General features: G+C 39.6%; 1 protein-coding gene across 2 annotated transcripts in view; it reads left to right on the top strand.

Moving 5' to 3' along the window:
* ROS1 (ROS proto-oncogene 1, receptor tyrosine kinase) overlaps positions 1–17,918 on the top strand; it is a 118,684-nt gene that overhangs the window by 78,654 nt on the left and 22,112 nt on the right. For both annotated transcript variants that reach the window (XM_086707673.1, XM_086707674.1), the window contains exons 33-38: positions 2,344–2,534; positions 4,313–4,396; positions 7,607–7,742; positions 9,005–9,167; positions 10,826–10,890; positions 11,831–11,960. In XM_086707673.1, coding sequence (XP_086563799.1) covers positions 2,344–2,534; positions 4,313–4,396; positions 7,607–7,742; positions 9,005–9,167; positions 10,826–10,890; positions 11,831–11,960 — 769 coding nt within the window. The remainder of the gene's footprint in view (positions 1–2,343; positions 2,535–4,312; positions 4,397–7,606; positions 7,743–9,004; positions 9,168–10,825; positions 10,891–11,830; positions 11,961–17,918) is intronic.

The raw sequence follows: 17,918 nt of genomic DNA, 5'->3' as shown, positions 1-17,918 counted from the left end.
TAACCTTAAAAAATTTTCCTGCTCATGGCAGAGGATTACACTGGCCATATTTCTAACTGAAACCTTCTTGTAAATTCTGTTACTGTTTTTCATGCAGAGTCCAATGCATTCTGATCTGCAGAACTGTGTTGGTGGTCTGGGACTCTAATTATATTCGCCAGCCAGCCCATACCACTGTCTTGCTAGGACCCATTTAGTGTGTTCCCTTCAGTGACTCCTTAAGAGCAGAACTCCATACATTCTTTGCATTTTCTTGCCCCAAGCCTCAACTCTCATGACAGGGATAATGGGATAATAATAGAATGAATTGCTGTATCTCAAAGTCACTTCTTCAGTCAGGATACTAGTATACACTAGGTACTTGCTGGTGGTACAGTCGTAGTGATAGTGTGTGAATGTGGAAGCCGAATACACTGTATTAGTGTCCTAACATTGCCATGAGAAAGTACCACCACTGGGTGGCTTGAGACAGCATTTATTCTTTCACAGTTTTGGGGACTTGAAGTCGGAAATCAAGGTATCAGTAGGACCATGCACTTTCTGAAGTTTCTAGGGAAGAATCCTTCCTTGCTGCTTCTTAGCCTCTGGTGATCCAGACTTCCCAGCAATCCTTGGTATTCCTTGGCTTGCAGATGTATCACTTCCAACTCTGGCTCTGTCATCACATGGTGTTCTCTGTGTATATCTGTGCCTATATTCCTCTCTTCTTAAGAAGGCACTGGTCAATGGGGCATCTAGGTGGCTCAGACGGTTAAGCATCTGACTTTGGTTCAGGTCATGATTTTATGGTTCTTGGGTCAAGCCCCACACTGGGATCTGGGCTGACAGGGTAGAGCCTGCTTGGGATTCTCTCTCTCTCCCTCTCTCTCCCTGCACCACCCCCCTGCACTCTCTCTCTCTCTCTCTCTCTCTCTCTCAAAGTAAAAAAATGAACTTAAAAAAATTAAAAGAAGGCACTAGTCATTGGATTTAAGCCTACCCTAATCCAGTATGACCTCATCTTAACTTGCTTACATCTAAAAGACCTTATTTTCAAACAAGGTCACATTCACAAAGTCTGGGTAGGTGTAAGTTTTGGGGGATACTACTCAACCCCGTACCGTGTTTAAATACTTACTTTACTCTTTTTTTTTTAATTTAAGTTTTCTCAACTGTAAAATGGGATGATGATATTTACCTCTTTAGGTTGTTGTGAAAACTCAACAACAGGAAATGAAATAAAAAGCATCAGTATGGTGTGTTATAAATAGAAGATTCTCAACCAATATCAGAATTCTTTCTTGTCTTCCTCAATGGCCAATAACTGTGAAGAGCCATTTTATGAATTTTTAAGTGTTTCTTTCCTTTGAATCAGAGTTGTTGGAATTGAACAATGAAATTGCCAGTGCCTAACACAAGACTTCACAAAATGTACAAAGACATTGTATAAAGAGTCTTATGCAGGATGGTCCCTAGGACACTTAGCTCCTGGCAACAGTTGTGAACAACTCTGCTGCCCTGATCCTCCTGAAGTTCTTGTCTTTTCCCTGTCCTTCAAGGGCTGAGCCTTCCCATCCCTTTCAGGATGTCCACTCAGTTTGTAGAAGCAGAACTAGCTATCCCTAAGCTTACTGTGGGTTGGTACCAAGTCCTAAAACTGTTGTTGTCTGAAAAGTCCCAGACCTGAAAAGTTCTTCATTGTCAGGACATAATTGGAAGGCCTGGAGCTTGTCCTCAGTCTATGATTCTGTTAAAAGCCATTCCATTTATATCTTTTGAGCCCCACTCTTGTGCTCTTTCCATGTTTCATATAAAGAATAATATGGGTTGACTTGAGGTGGAGTAGATGCCAATAAAAATGGAAGAAATAAACCTTGGAATCTCAGGTATAATGATAATTTTGGTATTCAAACTATTACATCTTCCTTATCAATTTTATGTCCTGTATTTCATTTTATGCAGAGCTATGGTATACATAAACTACACATGGCATAAGAGACTGAGAATTAAGAAAGTATAAAAAATTCCAGGTTAGAAATTATGGAACAACTGTCTGATGTGTTTGGAATTCTGAAGAAAGTTTATACATTCTAATAGTAGGAAAAACCTCTTCAGCTCTCTCCTGGCCATTCACTATTTGTTATTTTCCCAATGGGCTGAGTTTGTTGGCTCCATGCATTGCCAGGATGTCTTACAGGATTATGCTGGGTGGGAGGAATGAGATCAAAGGTAAAGTGTGCAGTAGGAGATGCTCTTGATTTCTGTTGCTGAAATGGTACAGGAGCATCTAGAAACAACACATATATTGTCTGTTATATTTTCTACATTGACCATTTTACTCTTTTTTTTTTTTTTTTTTTGTAGAAAGGGTACTTCAAATGATTCACAGAACCAGAATTTAATGTGGAGGATGGCATATAATGGATCCTGCGGTAGTATTTGCACATGGAAGTCCAAAAACCTGAAAGGAACATTCCAGTTCAGAGTGGTAGCTGCAAATAATCTGGGATTTGGTGACTATAGTGGAATCAGTGAGAATATTATATTAGTTGGAGGTATGTTACGATGTCTGTCTATGCTCTAACTGGTTACATAAAGGTTCAGAGAGAAAGATAAGTGAATTCTTAACAACAGAAATGAGTTGGATGACTGTATAATTTATCATCTAGACTATGGAACTATTCATTTCATGTGATGTGATCTTCCTAAAACATCAGTGTCCTCATGTCATTTTTCTCTTCAGTAATAATCAGCTACTTCTTAATGCCCGGCACATCAAGTCCGTGTTCCTGGATAGGCTTCCTAGGCTGTGCACAGTCTGGTCTGGATCCTTCCTTTTCCTGATATTCTCACCTGCTACACAACAGGCCTAAAACTATGCTTTGACTCTTCCTCAATATCTTCATCTTCCATTGTGTATCCCATTGTAGGTGGTGCTATATCATCTGTCTGATCACAGAGCCTAGAAATCTCATTACCATATTTAATTTTCCTGCTACTCTTTCACCAAGTTCTATTTATTTACCATCTTGATTTCTGTTTAATGGGGGGTCATCTTCTTATTTCCACTTTGGCTTTCCTAATTTATCATTTCTTGTCTGTGCTCTAGGCTTAATCACACTGCTGATGGTTAATCTAGCTGAAGCACAAGCTGGATCACTTAACCCATCTCTGAAATCCCTAAAACGACTCTCCATTCACTGCCTTCAGAGTCAAGTGGAAACTTGTGTGTGTGACATTTAAGGCCTTCCATGTTCATTGTTCTCAATATTTGCCCCTATGTTGTAGCCATACTGGTAAAAACCTTTTTATGACACTAGGTCTTTAAACTTTTGTTTCCCTCAGCCTAGAATGTGGGTTCCCACCACCTACCATTCACCCCTTAGCTGGATTTTCCTTTCCCTTGCTTTCTGTCAATTGAAATTCTTCTCATCCTTCTCATCCTTCAAGGCCTAAATTAGATGAACCCAGAGCTGTTGCTTAACTGATGATCTTTAGGCAAGATGAATTATTGCATTTCACATACACACAGCCTATATTATTCTATATAATGTTTGCATCATTCTTATTTGTATTATAATTCGTTACCTGGATAAAACCTCAGCAATTTTTTTTCTGAAAAAAAAAAATAGTTGATATTTTACATTTTGCAGGCTACATCTGATGTCTGTGGCTGCTGTTTCTTCTTCTTCCTATTCTTTTCCTCTCCATCCCCCTCTTTTTTCCCTTTTTCCCTCTACTCCTCCCCTTCCTTCTCCTTCTCCTTCTCCTCCTTCTTCAAATAATGCTTTAAAAATGTAAAAATAACTCTTAGCTAATGGGTAGTGCAAATCAGACTATGGCCAGACTTGACCCACAGGCTATGGTTTGCCAAGCTCTGCCCTACCTGTCTCACCTCTCCTCAACTGAAACTACCAAGAGAAGGTACCATGTTTCCATGGTTCTATTCCTCAGTTTAACACCTATAGAATTGAATGTAATGCAAGACGGTATAGAAGAAACAATGATTCTGATTATATACTATATGAAGATTGAGATTTCTTTGTTCCAAATTCATTAAAAAGATTATAGGTCTTTCCTCCGCTATTTTTAAGTAGATTGGGTGGGCACATAACAATGGTGTATTGGTAAACCAGATCTTTGGAAAACAAAACAAAACCAAAACCTTGATTTTAATTTCCTGTGGTATTAAGCACTTTTTCTGTGGGTGATTTCAAACTACCAGTGGTTTAACAAGTGGTTTGCAAAAATCTAGTAGGAGCTGGTTCAGGCATATCTGAAACTACCTAGCTTTATTCTGCAAATTTACTTTTTTTTTCATTTATTTTATTAGATGGTTTTTGGATATCAGAAAGAAGCTTTATACTTATTATTATAATTGGAATATTTCTGGTTGTTATAATCTCATTGATTTTTGGTAAGTATAATAATAAATTGATTTAAAAATATAAGTAGTAAACTATTTACTTGATCATATTTAGTTGATTTAGCACTTAGTGTATTTCCCACATGAAATAAATTCACAAATTTCACAGTTAGTTTTGGCTAGATTTTCATAACTACTAACTTCTGTGAATTGTTTTTTTGCTCTTGGAGTAACTATTTTATGAAAAATATATCTGCGCTTATGCTTCATGGTGTACTTTAGATAAAACTGATTATAAGGGCACCAACTTTTAGCTTTCTTTAAAACAGTATTTTGGATTGGCTACATGCCAAGTGCTTTGTGGCTTATAGTTTTAAATAAGTAAAAGAAAAATAACTCTGGATGCAAAAAAAAAAAAAAAGTGTAGGATTAATAGGAGACCAGTGACAGTCCTTGCTGGGATAGTTTGGGTCTCTGGGCAGACAGACTGGTTTGGAAGGAATAGCTCTTCCTTTGCAGACAACCCATCTCTGACTTGTAGGGTCCACTCTGGCTTTCAGATGTCTAACTTGCTTATTTCAAATCCCTGCTCATTTATAAATGACCAGGAAAGCAGAAGAATTTGTTAGGTGGATAGAAAGGCAGCTGTTTCTCTCTACTCATTTTTATACTAATGTGCTAGTCCTAAATTTTTTTTTTAAGATTTGGTTTAATGATGAGAAAATATAGGGGCGCCTGGGTGGTGCAGTCGGTTAAGCGTCCGACTTCAGCCAGGTCACGATCTCGCGGTCCGTGAGTTCGAGCCCCCCGTCAGGCTCTGGGCTGATGGCTCAGAGCCTGGAGCCTGTTTCCGATTCTGTGTCTCCCTCTCTCTCTGCCCCTCCCCCATTCATGCTCTGTCTCTCTCTGTCCCAAAAAATAAATAAACGTTGAAAAAAAAAAATTTAAATGATGAGAAAATATAGTGACAACTCCAGAAATATTGGGGTCAGATATTGAGCCTATAGGGTTATCTTGGTGATCATATATCCTGGATCATTCCTTTTGTTTCAGCATAAACATTAATAGGACTTTCTTTCAGTGCCCCAAATATCCTGGTTTGGATTACAAGATATCATCCTATTATCACTTACTAATATTATGAGTCCCTGACATGCTGAAGCATTATAAGAAAGACACAATACTTACCAGAAAAGAATACTCAAGTACATATTTAGGAAACTTTGGCTTTTTTTTTTTTTTTTTCCTGCATAAGGGAAAGAAGGGAAAGTTTAAGGAAAAGTTACCAACGTAAAGCTAAACTTAGCGCTCAGGATAAAGAAAGCCAGGATTTTACTAACTGGTCTGAATCTTTATTCTTTCCCCAAACTGATTGGAGTGGTAAGCTATCAGAGAGCACACTGAAACTTGAATTGAGATTTCTTTTCACAGATTCCACCCAGATAATATACGGAACTCCTTTAGCTCACTTGGAAAGCTAAAAATTTCAGCTGACCCTGCCAGGATCTTAACCTGTGGTTCCAGGGAGTCTAAGTATTGCACAGCTGATGCTAGTGCCACTAAGCCGGCCCCTCCAGAATTACACGTACGGCTGTAGTATATTTGGCAGTTGGCATATAGGCTTGACTGCTTGTCTGCTTTCCTACGGGGAAGGAGTATTACAGGAAGAATCTTCCATCTGACCTTTGCTTGCCTACTGTACATCACCACTGTTTAAACCCATAACTCTAGTGGGTGAGCATGAGATAATTTCAGACAACCTATATTGTGCTTTCGAGACATCCCATGGATATCTGACTTTCTCAGGATTTAAAGGTCTCTATTCTATTTGGAACTTACGAATTTTGTAGTACAGTTAAGCTAATTTGGTTCTTTGCTTTTAGCAGCAGTGCATGTGGTTTGACTAGTCTGAGTGTGTGAGTGCATGAGAAAAGATTGAGTTATTAAAATAATGAGAAGTGGCAATTGTTTAAAAATCTGTGTTGGGCGGAGGGCTCTCAGCAATCGTACTTACAAATATAAAATTGAAGCAAGTATTTAAAAATAAACATCGACAGCCTTCGCTTTGGTGAGTGGTCATATCTAACATGCAACATTAGCCTCATGTTGGGAGCAGAGGGAAATAAGTTGTAAAATGCAATTGCTTATCATGGCAGCTTGCCGTTTAATGAGACATAACCTGTGTGAAACTATAAAGAGTGAGATATAAAAGGCAATAGTACAGGAAATGCACTGGACACTGACATAGAAGTGCTAACTGAGAGCTACAAGTGGTCTTGTAAATTCGTAAATGAGAGATCAGCAGAGTTGCAGAGGTCTTAGAAGGCATCGCTGAGGATGAGGATGGGGGCCTGAGCTGTGCCTTTAAAAATGAAGGGGGGGAGTGAGAGCTTTTCAGGTTTGAAAAATTGCATTGGCAAAGGTACTTAAGATCTTTCCCCCATGTGGTCCCTCAGATGGAATTTCGCTTGAACGAAACTCTAACCTGTTGGAAACAGAAGCTATTCTGGAATGAAATTCAGACTTTAACGATCATCTTACAAAACATCTTTGCTGTTTTCAACTTTTGTGCCAATGTTCTAGTATAGATGGTTGACCTTATAATTGTATTTTAATCTTCCAAAAATCACTTATCTTTATGATTATGAAAATAATATGTGCTCATTGTATGAAGAAGACAATATAAATCATCCATGATTTCACAGCTTAGGGAAGATAATTTATATTTGATGAGTTTTATTGCAATAGTTTTTCCTGTATATTTGAGTATGTGTATATGAACAACAATGGTGTAAACTCTTGTACTCTGAAAAAAAAAAGCATGCCATTATATTGAAAGTGTTCCTCAGATCTACTCTGAGAGTATAACCTGGACATATCTGGACTCAGATATAAATTTGTTTCACTACTAATTATAATGCAAATTAGTTTTGCCTTATTTTGACTCTAGTTTAGGGGTGATTTTGAGAAATAAGTTCTGATATTAAGAGACTTCAACTTGTTTATAACAGCAATAAGAAATGCATTAAGCTTTGGTTTGCGACACAAGGTAAGAAGGGACGTGGTATAATTTATGTGTTTTTATATGTCTTTCTACCTAGATTTAATTTGTTTTTCTGCTCTGGACAAATTTTTCAATCAAATTTCTGTTATCCTATCAATGGTGTTCTTACATCTAAACGTTTCAAATGTATTGTTAACATTTCTTCAGAAATAAAGCAATGTTTCATTTTGTAAATTATGTCCTTTTTTATTTTATAGTCTGGCATAGAAAATTAAAGAAGCAAGAAACTCCCACGGAAGGGCTGACGGGTCTCATACACGAAGACAAAGAGTTGGCTGAACTTCGAGGGCTGGCCGCTGGAGTAGGACTGGCTAATGCCTGCTATGCGATACAGTATGTAACCGGGGCCATCATTATGGGGCACCTAGAGAACAGTGGGCAACTATAAAGAGAGTGCTCATGGATCCCAGGATTGTCCTGGTCCTGTCCAGAGTAATGCTCATTACTCTGGCATAATTATTAATAACAACCCCTTCCATTTTCAAATGTGACCTGAGATGGATGGCAAATTATGTGGTTATGCTAGTGTAAAGAAGATCATCAAAATGTCATTGTTTTCCAGTGTTTTATCACATAGTTAAAAAATAAATGAAACAAGGAAATAAATACTGTATTGAAGAGAACAGATGGTAACACGCTTGGTTCAACTGGAGGCAACTAGAAGAGAGGAACTCCAAGGGTCCCATGCCTGTGCCGTTAAGTCAATCTTAATCTGTTTTCAAACGTTGTATGGTGATTGCCTACAAAAGCTCTTTAAGATCGTTGAATTTGAACTTATGTTGCTGTCATTAGTTAAAGAAAATATTTAAATGTCTTTTTATCCAAGACACTATATTGCGGTTTATACAAGACACTATATTATGGCCTATGCTAAAAGAATTATATAGTCATAGGCCTTGAAATTTATAATTCCAAGACATAAAGATGGAAGTTTAAAAGTAGACCCAGAGGCGATCTAAATTAGTGATTCAGAGGTGACTTTTCCTTGAGAAAATACTCCGCAAATCTATATTCAAGATTCTGTTTCAAAAACTCAAAGCATTTTAAATTCAGACAATTTTTCCCCCTCATAATATTCCAGGTGAGAGTTGGCTTCTAAAAGTTAACCTTATGGAGAAAGAGTTGATTTTTGTGGTCATGCTAAATGTTCTACATAAGAGATCAGGTGTGTGAAATAGTTAACATGAAAGTTTTTAGGCTCATAAACCCAGATATATTTATTACTAATTTGCAATAGTTTTTTACATGAATTGATAACCCAAAGAAATTAATAACTCATAACTTTAACAAAACAAACTACAGTTAAAACTCTTGAGGCAATGCATGCATATGCATGTTTCTATCAAGATAACGGTGCCTAGAAGTGAAGTGGCATGCTCTGTCTGTGTTTTGGAATAGGGAAGGAATATTCTGGTTGGTGGAATAGGGAAGGAATAGAAACACAAAATTCCACATCGCTATATTACATAGAACAATGTTGCAAAGTCATGAGATTTCTCTTTCTCTTTCTCATACTCTTTATTTCTCAAACACTGACACCAACACCAACTTGTAAACCAGATGTATTTTGGGAAACCAAAAATATTGTTTTCCAGTACTCTTCCAACCCAAGAGGAGATTGAAAGTCTTCCTGCCTTCCCTCGGGAAAAACTGACTCTGCGTCTCCTGTTGGGAAGCGGGGCCTTTGGAGAAGTGTATGAAGGGACAGCAGTAGACATCTTAGGGGCTGGAAGTGGAGAAACCAAAGTAGCAGTGAAGGTAACGTGGATCTTTTAATTCCTTGACATGCTGGCCCAACATATCTACATGAATTTACATGGACGAAACTATAATAAAACATGAGTGATCTTAATTGGAAAGAGAACTGGTAGAAGGTGGAAGTCCACGCCTGACTCCAGAAATTATAATTTTTCTTCCATTTCTTACATAAGCCCTGTAATTCACTTACCTCTAAAGTTACTAATTTGCTAAGACTCAGCAGGCAGTTTTCCCCTGCAAATATACTTATAAGAGAATGGGGGTTGTAAAAGCACCTTCTCAGTGTCTTAGGTTCTATGGCAGATAGTAAACAACGATGGCTTGTTAACCATTTGGTGTCAGTTTTAACTATGCAACTCCACCATCGCGGTGCAAAAGCAGCTCCAGTCAATACGTAAACTAATGAGTGTGATCGTGTTCTGGTAAAATTTTGTTTATGAGTATTGAAATTTGAATTTCATATAATTTTCATGTGTTAAGAAATATTCTTTTTTTTTTTTTTTTTTTACTTTTCCCCCAAACATTTGAAGAAGTAACATGTCAAATATACCTGAGTAAAGCTGGGAAAATACAAAATTAAAAGTTAACAATTATTTTCAGATCTCAAGCTGTACAAAAATAGGTGACAGGCTGGAATCGTTCTGTAAGCTATAGTTTGCTGACCACTGTACTATACGGTTATTCATCATGGTGTATTTAATGTAGTTTTAAGGAAGCACTGGGTATATTCTCATATTTGTGTAAAACCTTTTGATTGAGGGATGATGAATCCTTTATGGAACTGAGCAATATCCTAATCACTGCTTTTTAGGAATTTGTTGCTTTGAGGGTGGGCTATACAACTAGAAAAGTTAGTAAAATCTTCTCCACTTCCAAATGATATCATCTAAAAGGACTTAAATTACTGTAGCCTCAACTGGTGTAGACAAGTGTTTATTTTTCTCACCTAATGAGAGGACTGCTGGCTTTGTGCAGTACTGTGTTAGGTCAGAACCAGTAAATCTGAAATTCTCTTGACTTTGTACATGTGTGTTGCCTCATGGTCCCAAGATGGTTGCCAAAGATCAGGCATCACATCTTCATTCAGGTTAAGGGAAAGGGTAAGGATAACGTTAGACGTATATGTTCAAAAAGTGAAAGTTTTCCACAAGCTTCTTTCCCCTTTTAGCAGTTTTCCCCTTATACCTCATTGACCGGAATTGAGTCAGATGACTGCCCCTATTTGCAAGGAAGGCCGGAGAATCACAAAACACAATTTTCATGATTAGCTTAGACCAATTGTTTGGGACTGGGCATCATGCCTCTAAGAAACAAATTGGGTATTGTTAACAAGGATGCAGGGGGAAACAGATATTGAGTAGAAAACTTTGAAAAGCAAGAAACTGACCTACATACCAAATTTGTAAAAATGTCTACATTTTGGAGAGAATTTGTTTAAGTGATACTCAATCATTTATCTGTCAGGTTTTCTCACATGAACACTGGGTATAACACCAGCTAACTTTAAGTTTACAGAGCACATGCGCACGTATTACCCATGATCTATTTCCAGCTGTCAGGGTGAATATTACAAAACAAAACAAAGATGGTCTCCATTAACCCACTGAGCACAGAAATGTCTGCTATACTGATTCCTGGCTTCTTTTTATGTTGCATAGACTTTGAAGAAGGGCTCCACAGACCAGGAGAAGATTGAATTCCTGAAAGAGGCACATCTGATGAGGTATCGGGGAAGCTCTGGATTAATTTTTCCTTGGTATGAGTGGCAAGCTTTTATATCCGATTGGTAAATTTTTAACATTCAAAATGACCTGACGTAACAGATCATGCCCAAAATAAACATGGCTCAAGTTTAAACATAAATAAATAGTCTGTAGTGATGAGTATTATACAGAAGCCAGTCTTTCAAAAGGCAGTCCTCAGGCAAAAGGTCTTCTCTTCTTTTACCTTCGATAAGAAGTGTGTTGTTCAAGTGACTTCTGAAGCTGTTTAGCTTTAAGCATGCTTATGTTCTTTGAACCGTGTGATAATGGGTCAAGTAGACGGAGGAAGGGAGAGCTCTAAGTACAACGATGTCAGGGAAAATATCCTCTGTCTTGGTAAACTTGTCTTCAAGGGTAGAGTCAGTTGCTGGTCATGAAAACTGCTCAGAGGCATCTTAAAGGGATGGCCTGAGGCAGTGGTCTATGGGATCCATGCTGTGGGTTCTAATCAGCAGGTCAGGGCTTACTGGCTTTAACGCATTGAGAAAGTTGGTTGAAGCCAACCTGCATGTCTAACTTGCTTCTCCAAAAGGAAGAGAATAACATTCCATACCTGTGATGACCCAAAAGGTAATACTTCCAAATATCTTTTGAAGAAGGATACTAGTTAAAATTACTTTCTTTTCCAAAACATGAAATAGTTCATATAAACGTTTTTTCTAAAGATCACCCTATTCTATCGGTATGCATTGGCCACTAGGGGTTGCCGTATCATCTCTCTAAGGCAGGCACACAGGACAGTACTGGGAAAAGGAGACTTCCATTTATTAGAGAACAACAACAACAACAACAACAGGAATTTTGGAGGAAACGATAAAGAATTGCTCTATTTCCCAAAGGCTCTCAGCCAGGGTGTCTGTTACTGTCACAACATCCTGTCTGTCTCTTTCCACCTTTTAGCAAATTTAACCATCCCAACATTCTGAAGCAGCTTGGAGTTTGTCTGCTGAATGAACCCCAGTACATTATCCTGGAACTGATGGAAGGAGGAGACCTTCTTACCTATTTGCGTAAAGCCCGGATGACAAAGGTAGGAAATGGGGTCCCGGTATTGGTTTTGTAATGCAAATGCTCTATAATTTCCTGCTGAATATATTTAAATTCAATAGGCTGATTCAATCCGGGCTGATGGTAGAACCTCTGAAGACTTCTGTAGAAAGAATTCTTGTATTTCCTTCATTTGGAATAAGACAATTAGAATCCTGGGCCAACTTCTGGCATTTTCTGATTATTTGAGCCTGTTTTTAGTATTTAATGGGAAAATAGCTACCTCACTACCAGAATCATGTTTTCTGGAGAACAGAGATTGTGTGGAGTTGGAAAGGCACATCTTTCTCTGCACTTTATCTATATGCCTGTCTGTCCCAAATTGATATTTGCAACCCCTTATGTCTTTATTGAGAACTATATGTCCCTACCCAGTTGGCATATATGGATTTTGTTTTAATTTTTAATGGCTTTATTTATTTGTGAGAGAGAGAGAGAGAGAGAGAGAGAGAGAGAGAGAGAGAGATAGAGAGAGATATAAAGGGAATGAGCAGGGGAAGGGCAGAGAGAGAGGGAGACAGAGAATCTGAAGCAGGCTCCAGGCTCTGAGCTATCAGCACAGAGTTCTACTCAGGGCTGGAACTCATGAACTGCGAGATCATGACCTGAGCTGAAGTTGGATGCTTAACAGACTGAGCCACCCAGCTGCCCCTGTTTGGATTTTAATGGGCATCTCAAACTTATGTTGGCCAGAACTGAATTCTTGATTTCCTATCTCCTCCTTCATGCCATCCATCCAGTTCCTTGCTTTCTCTTCCATGGTCACACTAACAAGCCCGGTCAGTAGTTCTGCCCCCCCCCCCCCCCCCCCCCCCCCCCCCCCCCCCCGTGCTTACCTACAGCAGTGCCTGGAACAGCGAGGGCACTGCAAACACCGTGGAATGAGGGCCAGGGGTGACAGCACCTGTGGGAACCTACTTTTTATCTCCAATGAGAAACACATGAGACAAAACAAGTAACTAATATTTAAACGTAGATTTCAAAAAAAATTTATTTATTTTTATTTTTATTTTTTTATTATTTGTTTTTATTTCTGTCAAAGTACACATTATATGGCTAAAACTTTGAAATATATAACAAGGTTTATAGCGAAAGACTATTTTGGGGACACCTGGTTGGCTCAGTCGGTTAAGCATCCTACTCTTGATTTTGGCTCAGGTCGTGATCTCACGGTTCATGGGTTTGAGCCCCGTATCAGGCTCTGAGCTGACAGTGCAGAGCCTGCTTGAGATTCTCTCTCCCTCTCTCTCTGCCCCTCCCCTGCTCACTCTCTCTCTCTCTCAAAATAAATAAATAAACATTGAAAAAAAAAAAGAAAGAAAGAAAGAAAGACTATCTCATCCCCACATCCCAGATCTGTCCAATTTCTTCTGGTGTTTACCTCATGTTCCTACAAACCCTGTTTATACTGCTGCACATTGAATTTTCAGTCTTGGGGGAAATCTACTGACTACCTACTATGAGAGGTGAGGCTTTAACTCTCTTAGACTTACTCATTATCAGTCCCAACCCCACCAGCTCCAACCATCAAAAACTGTGTCACACTTTTCAGATAAATCAGTATTGCAGATTTACATTACTATGACAATTACTTACAGTTGAGTTATTCAAATACTGTGATTGTGGGGTTTATTCCCCCCTTGGGCTAAAATAATAAATGCCTCTTGTTTTCCCCCCTTTGCTTAGTTTTCTGTATACCTAACTAAACTCTTGGACAGAATTGTAACACTTCTATCAATGTATATGTTAAATATATCACATGATCCAGCACCTAATGGTGTTTTTCTTGCACACTTTCCTCCTAGAGGCAGTGTGGTGCTTGTCCTCTGGGTTAGCTGACTAGCCGTGATCCCAGGGCTTTGCTTCACATTTACCTTGGTGATTTCCTTGCTGGACCTTACCTTCCCCTATTCCATGACTTCTTTGTTCTCTTTTAGAAGAGAGAAAGCATGAGAAAACAAGCATCTGAAGGAAAAATCTCCTTTCCCCTCCTCTTTTTGAGAAGCACTCCTTGCTTGTGTTCTGTCTCTGTCTCTCTCAAAAATAAATAAACATTAAAAAAAAAAAGAAGTCTTATGCCATTCTGATTCCTGGACTGATGATCAGTGACCTGCTTTTTGCCTTTCCTCTCTGGAGAAGTTTAGGAACTTCTTATGTGTGGTAGTTTTTTTTTTTTTTTTTTTTTTTTTTTTTTAACCAATCTGGACACTCACCCTGGAAAAATCACCTCCTTCAGTTCTGGGATATTACTATTACTATTATTATTATTATTGTTATTATTTAAAGTTTATTTATGTATTTTGAGACAGAGAGAGAGCATGTGTAATAGGGGCAGAGAGAGAGAGAGAGGGAGAGAGAGTATCCCAAGCAGGCTCTGTGCTGTCACCACAGAGACCTATGTGGGGCTTGAACCCGCGAACCGTGAGATCATCACCTGAGCCAAAATGAGGAGTCAAATGCTTAACTGACTGAGCCACCCAGGCGCCCCTATGTTATTTTTTGGGATAATAAATAAAATTCTTTGTCCCCTCTGCTTCCTTGTTCTAGAAACACCATTGGTTCTAGAAAAACCCTCTGTTTTATCCTTTGTTCTATAGTTGTTTTCTCCTGTTTTCTACATCTTTGTATCTTTGCTCTCAATTCTGGTAGATTTCCATAAATTTTTAAATAAAATTAAAAATTTTAATTTTCCACAGATTCATTCTTTTTAAAATAGTATTGTTTTTTTTCATAGGTGAAAAGTCTTCTCTAATCTTTCCTAAGATACTAATTATGGTTTTTTTTAAGTATTAATTTGCTTCCTGCATTGTCCTGATTTCCTTTATCCTCTTTGTTCTGGAATCTTTTTGTAATGTGAGAAGCTTTCCTCAAATGTTTGGTGATTTGTGGCTGGTCTTCCTCTTTGACAGTGAGGCCTAAGAAGTCGACTGGAAACTGTGTCTGTGGCAGCTTCCTTTTGGTTGTTATGTGGGACCCTGCTTTCTCGTTGGGGGTCTCCCTAATCCTCAAATGACAGTATTTGTGTGTCTTTCCTGGCACACGCCAGGTTCACCAGAGGGGAATCTGCTAGTCTCCTGCCTGAGTGATAAATGCCTAAGCCTCAGTTCAGGGAGGTGAGATGGGAAGGGGGTGGAGGTCTCAAGGCTGAGTATCTGGACTCATGTTTAATTTTCTTCTCCATTTTCAGCACAGAGCCTTAGTGCGACTGGTATCTTTGAACGTGGAGTTGTTCTGGTTCAGTGTGTGTGTGTTTGTGTGTGTGTGTGTGTGTGTGTGTGTGTGTGTGTGTGTGTTTTGAAGAGGAAAGCCTCCTGCTGTCATGGGAGGGTCTAGGATCTAGTTAGCTCCTAAAATATACTTCTAAACATTCCTCTTGATTCCAGCCTTGCCCCACACCCCTACATCCAGAGATACCTGCTATCTCCAGTTGCAGAGCCTTAGGGGGTTTTATAGTGAAACACAGCTTAATTCTTGTCTTCCCCCCTGCAGGCAACCAGGCTCTCTCTTGGCTCTGCTGAATGACCACCCTTCCATCTGCTTCCCTTTCCCAAAATGTTTCGTGCACTAAATCTAGTTTCCTGATACATTTATCCTTGTGTGATTATACACATTTCCTCTATATTGCCATGGTAGTAAGGTTTGGGGAGGGAGTAGAACTAAAAATGCACATCCTGAGTCCTCCATCTTTAACAAGAAGTTTATCTGTAGATGTTGTTTGTTTTGGGTAGAGAAGAGGGGATAAAGACTAAATAAAAATATGGACCTGCTCTTTCCAAATTATTCCTATTTAGTCAGGGGCCTGATGGTTATGCTGATTGGTCCTCAAGAGTTCTTCCACTGCCTTTCCAGCCCAGGACAGCTTCCATGCCTCACTGCCCTCACTCCAGCCAGACAACAGGATGCTGTTAGGTGCCGAGTGCCAGAACGCTGCGGGCTCTATGTTCCCATCATGCTCAGCTCATTTGGAAGCAGCCTTCTCTCCACAGGAAGTGCTCAGAGGCAACATTCCAGAAGGGCCGCAAGCATCCTTCTGCCTAGCCCTGCTCCGAGACTACAGTGCTGGGTCTAATACAGAAAGATTGACTGCAAGTAGGCCCATAAACCTTAGTTTAGTCTTTTATTTTCAGGACCTCAGTTTCTGTGTCTTTAGAATGGGGTATTGAACTGACAACGTCCTCAGGCATTTTTTAGCTTTGATATCCTAAGATTATATTCACATGGAAGAAAGTAAAAGACAAAACCAAAAACCAACCCATCAAAACAGTATAAATATGTAGTCAGATACCATCAAGTTATCCATTTTTTGCTGCATTTTTATTATACAATAGTGAGGGCTGTGACTCTTTCTTTCAAAGACCTTGCCACATGGTAGGGAGGTAAGTCAATATAAAGAACTCATTTAAGATAGAAAGTGGGAGGGCCTACTGGAATGCAATAGAGAATATACTGTGAACACAGAGGAGAGAGATGATTTCCAACTGAGGAGTCCTGGGAAGCCTTCATGGAGGAGGTCTTCTGTTTGAGACACAACTAAAGTAGGGGATAGAACAGTCTCTGAAACTATACCTTCCCATGTGAGTCATGAAAAGCCATGACTAGGATCAGACCCAGGTGGAGGTTGAATGTGCCTAGGGGGAGGCTGGCAAGAGAAAGATGACAGGTGAGCCCAGAGCAGCAGCATCTGGAATCAAGGAGACCCAACATGGGGGTATCCCAACAGGTTGTCACAGGGGCTATCAGGAGCAAGTGATAGAGATTGAGGCAGGCAAGCAGCATTCTAAAAACCCGTTGGCAGGGAACGTGGTGTTAGCCACCACTGAAGTTCAGAAGCAAGGTTCAAAGTGAGGAACATCTTCAGTAGAGTGGGTTTTGCCAATAGCAAAGCAGGCTTCCACTCACAGAGGAACCAATGAGCCAGTCGGGAACCCCAGCAGGGACTCAGACATAGGCCAAGAGACCAGTGTCTGGTGTCTGCTGGACCCAAACAGTGTTGTGGGGGGATTGATTCTTGGGAGTAAGATCAAGACTCAGTGTTGGATTGAGGTACGGTTGAGCAGGACCATGGCAATGTTGAGTCCAAGAACACGAGGAGTCTTCTTAGTTTTGGGACAAGACATGGGCTTGTTGGGGGAGGCGAGGGGGAGCAGCACGTAAAAGCACTCATCTAAGAGAAATTGAGGGAAGGTGGGAATCATTTGAGGTGCTCAATGAAGGATGTGGATGGAAATCAAGAATAAGGGCATTCTAGAATGATAGCAGAATTAAAGAAGAGAGGTTGACCATGGGGGAGGGGTGGGAAAAAAAAAGAGGTTAGAGTGGGAGACAGCCAAAACATAAGAGACTCTTAAAAATCGAGAATAAACTGAGGGTTGATGGGGGGTGGGAGGGAGGGTTGGGTGGGTGATGGGTATTGAGGAGGGCACCTGTTGGGATGAGCACTGGGTGTTGTATGGAAACCAATTTGACAATAAATTTCATATATTGAAAAAAAAAAAAAAAGAAGAGAGGTTGAGAAATGTAGAGCAGGGATAAAGGACTGCCAGTGTCCCGGCATGACTGAAGCACAGATTGTGAGAAGAGACACTAGGGTCATAAGTGGAGGCAAAAAGAGACTGGTGCAGCCCAGGGCTGCCATGGAGGCTGTGCTTTGGAACCTGTAATAGACTCCACAGGCAGTAGGTCACAACGAAGAGGGCTGATTAAAGCACAAGAGGCTGGACACAAGTTTGGGATGTGTCAGATAGAAACGATAAAGGCCTGAACTAGGGTTATTTTAGGGAAATGGCAAGGGAAAGACAATATATGAATGTAACCTTGAGGAAGGAATATTGAATTTTTTCCATGTGGTGCCAATAAAAACTTCAACTGGCTTTTTTTCATGTTGAAATCATTGCAAGCAGTATAGGCTCAACTATATATTCATACTGGCTGTCATGGAGGA

This window comes from Puma concolor, chromosome B2 (assembly GCF_028749965.1).
Source record: "Puma concolor isolate L17-30 chromosome B2, mPumCon1.1.hap2, whole genome shotgun sequence".
In the NCBI taxonomy this organism is placed as follows: Eukaryota; Metazoa; Chordata; class Mammalia; order Carnivora; family Felidae; genus Puma; species Puma concolor.
Note: the sequence above shows the minus strand (reverse complement) of the source record. Positions and strands in the feature narration are given on the sequence as shown.